General features: G+C 35.6%; 1 protein-coding gene across 2 annotated transcripts in view; it reads right to left on the bottom strand.

Annotated features, from left to right (window-relative positions):
- Window positions 1-894, bottom strand: part of LOC119574148 (post-GPI attachment to proteins factor 6-like) — a 16993-nt gene extending 16099 nt beyond the window's left edge. The window contains exon 1 of one of the 2 annotated variants that reach the window (XM_037921241.1): window positions 465-894. In XM_037921241.1, coding sequence (XP_037777169.1) covers window positions 465-576 — 112 coding nt within the window. In that variant the 5' untranslated portion in view covers window positions 577-894. The remainder of the gene's footprint in view (window positions 1-464) is intronic. The other variant, XM_037921242.1, reaches the window with a different exon arrangement.
- Window positions 895-2500: the final 1606 nt, after the last annotated feature.

Here is a 2500-nt window from a genome sequence, read left to right as displayed (position 1 = left end):
AATTATTTTTACTTTTTGCGGCAACTGCCACATGAAAGGAAAATGTCTTTGCATTCGATAGCCTATTCACTGCATTTGCTGCTTGGCTTGCATGTTCGACGTTGTACTTATAAAAAAAATATTTCCAACTTCGAAATACACATCCATTTAATACAAAACCTTAAAAATATCAAGAAAATTAAACCAAGCAACCAAAATAGACTAAACACCATGAAATAAACGTGAGTCTATGAACAATTAAAATACAACAAATATTCAACTGATAAATGGAAAATGCCAGATTATGCAATCAAAATTATGAATATACTGATGAGATAATTGAATAAAAAAAAAGGAAAAGAAAATGAAACAGAACACGAAAACAGAATGACATCATATGGAACAGAATATCAAGGATCTTTTTTTTTTTTTTTTTTAATATTATCACGAAATAAACTGTGATAAACGGAAATATTAATAATCACCTTCCTGCGTGGTCAGAGCAAGGGTCACGCCGGTAGACAGCAAGATCACGTGACAGACGCTGACCCAGTATGACCCGGGCCAACCCATGATTATCATCCTCTGACAAACCATATTTCCACCTCCACCTAATTAAAACAAAAAAAGGGGAAAGGGAAAGGGAAAGAAGGAGAAAATAATCCTCCTCCTTCTCCCTCTTCCTCCTCCTCCTCCTCCTCTTCCTCTTCTGCCTTTCTCCTCCTCCTCCTCCTCCTCCTATAGCGATTCCTGTGTCTCTAAGCGTGAGGGGACGTCTCCAAGCACCATGGTAGTTATGAGGTAGGTTCCCTTGTTCACTACGGGACACACTTGACACTAACTAAGGGTGAGAAGTTAGGGATTGAAACAAAGAGACAAAGGAAGGCCGGTGAGCGCATGGGGAAGGGGGGAGGGGAGAGGAGGGGAGAGGAAGGAGAGAGGAAGGAGGGGAGGGGAGAGGAGGAGGAGGAGGAGGAGACCAGTCTTTTGTATCTTTTGCCTTTTCTTTAGTTTATGAATTTATCTGTTCCGTTTTCGTTTTTTTCTTTGAGGGGGGATGTACTTTGCTTTTTTTTTTGTATAGTTTATTTCTCTTTCTTTCTCACTCTTCTATATCGTTTTTTATTCACTGTATCTCTCAGTCTCTCTGTGCTTGTCTAATACATTTCTTTCCTATTTTGTTATAGGATATGTTTCCTACGTAATATTTAAAAATATATTTACAACTCCATCTTGCTTTCATCCACAACTATCTATTTCCTAGCCCTATACCCTCATTAGCGTAACCGGTATTGCATGATTATATATATATATATATATATATATATATATATATATATATATATATATATATACACACACATATATATATATATATATATATATATATATATATACATATATATATATATATATATATATACATATATATGTATGTATGTATGTATGTATGTATATATGTATTTCCATTCTTGTCGCTTCCCAGAATTAACGCCAAATAACACAAAAAACGTCTCAACAATACTGATTTCATAAGAACTAAAAAAAAAAAAAAAAAAAATAATTTACGCAATAACCCACAACATATAACATCTCCTCCTCAAAGAAGAGAGAGAGAGAGAGAGAGAAAAATGAAAATAAAAACTCCCTCCACACTGCAGTTTTGTTATGTGAAGCCCCCTCGCCGTCGCCATGGCAACCGCTTGAAAGAGCTTGGAATATTTGTTGCGGAAATAGTGGGCGGATTTCCCCTCGCTCTTGCTGTGTTACCTTCGTTTGTCCTTAATTTGGAAAAAAAACTTACTTCTCATCACGTGTTTATTCGTGTGTCTAATCCCTCTCCTATTCGCCAAGAGGGAGATAGTGGAATGAAGTTTCGTCTTTACTGAAAACAGCGTGAAGATATATATAGATATTTTTTTTCTGTTAATTCGAGATTTAATATTCAATCTTTTTTTTTTTGAAGATTCAGTTTTATTTGCTTCAAGGTAAGTGGTTTCGTGTTTTGTTGTAGAATGAGTAATATTGGGTTTTGTTATGTGATAAGGCTTATCATCAGTTACGTGTATTGGTAGGCCTTATGCTTGTTATCTCTGTTCTCATCACCATTGTCGTTTTTATCGTTTTTATCAAGCTGATTTCTCGAATGACTTTCATTTTATTATCACCAATTATGTATCTGAACCATAATGTTAATCATTGTAATTACTATCATTATCATTACCGCTTGATTATAATATTTGTCACTCATCTTCATCATCATTATCTTTATCATTATTGCCATCATTTTTGTCGTCACTGTGCTTAACATGTGTGTGTGTGTGTGTGTGTGTGTGTGTGTGTGTGTGTGTGTGTGTGTGTGTGTGGTGGTGTGTGTGTGTTGTGTGTGTGTCTGTGTATGTATGTCTGTGTGTTTGTGTCTGTGTATGTGTGACCACACATACACACATATGTGTGTGTGTGTGTATTTGTTTTTGGTGTTGTGTGTGTGTATGTTGTGTGTTGTGTGTGTGTGTTGTGT

The sequence above is a fragment of the Penaeus monodon genome, chromosome 6 (assembly GCF_015228065.2).
Source record: "Penaeus monodon isolate SGIC_2016 chromosome 6, NSTDA_Pmon_1, whole genome shotgun sequence".
NCBI lineage: Eukaryota > Metazoa > Arthropoda > Malacostraca > Decapoda > Penaeidae > Penaeus > Penaeus monodon.
Note: the sequence above shows the minus strand (reverse complement) of the source record. Positions and strands in the feature narration are given on the sequence as shown.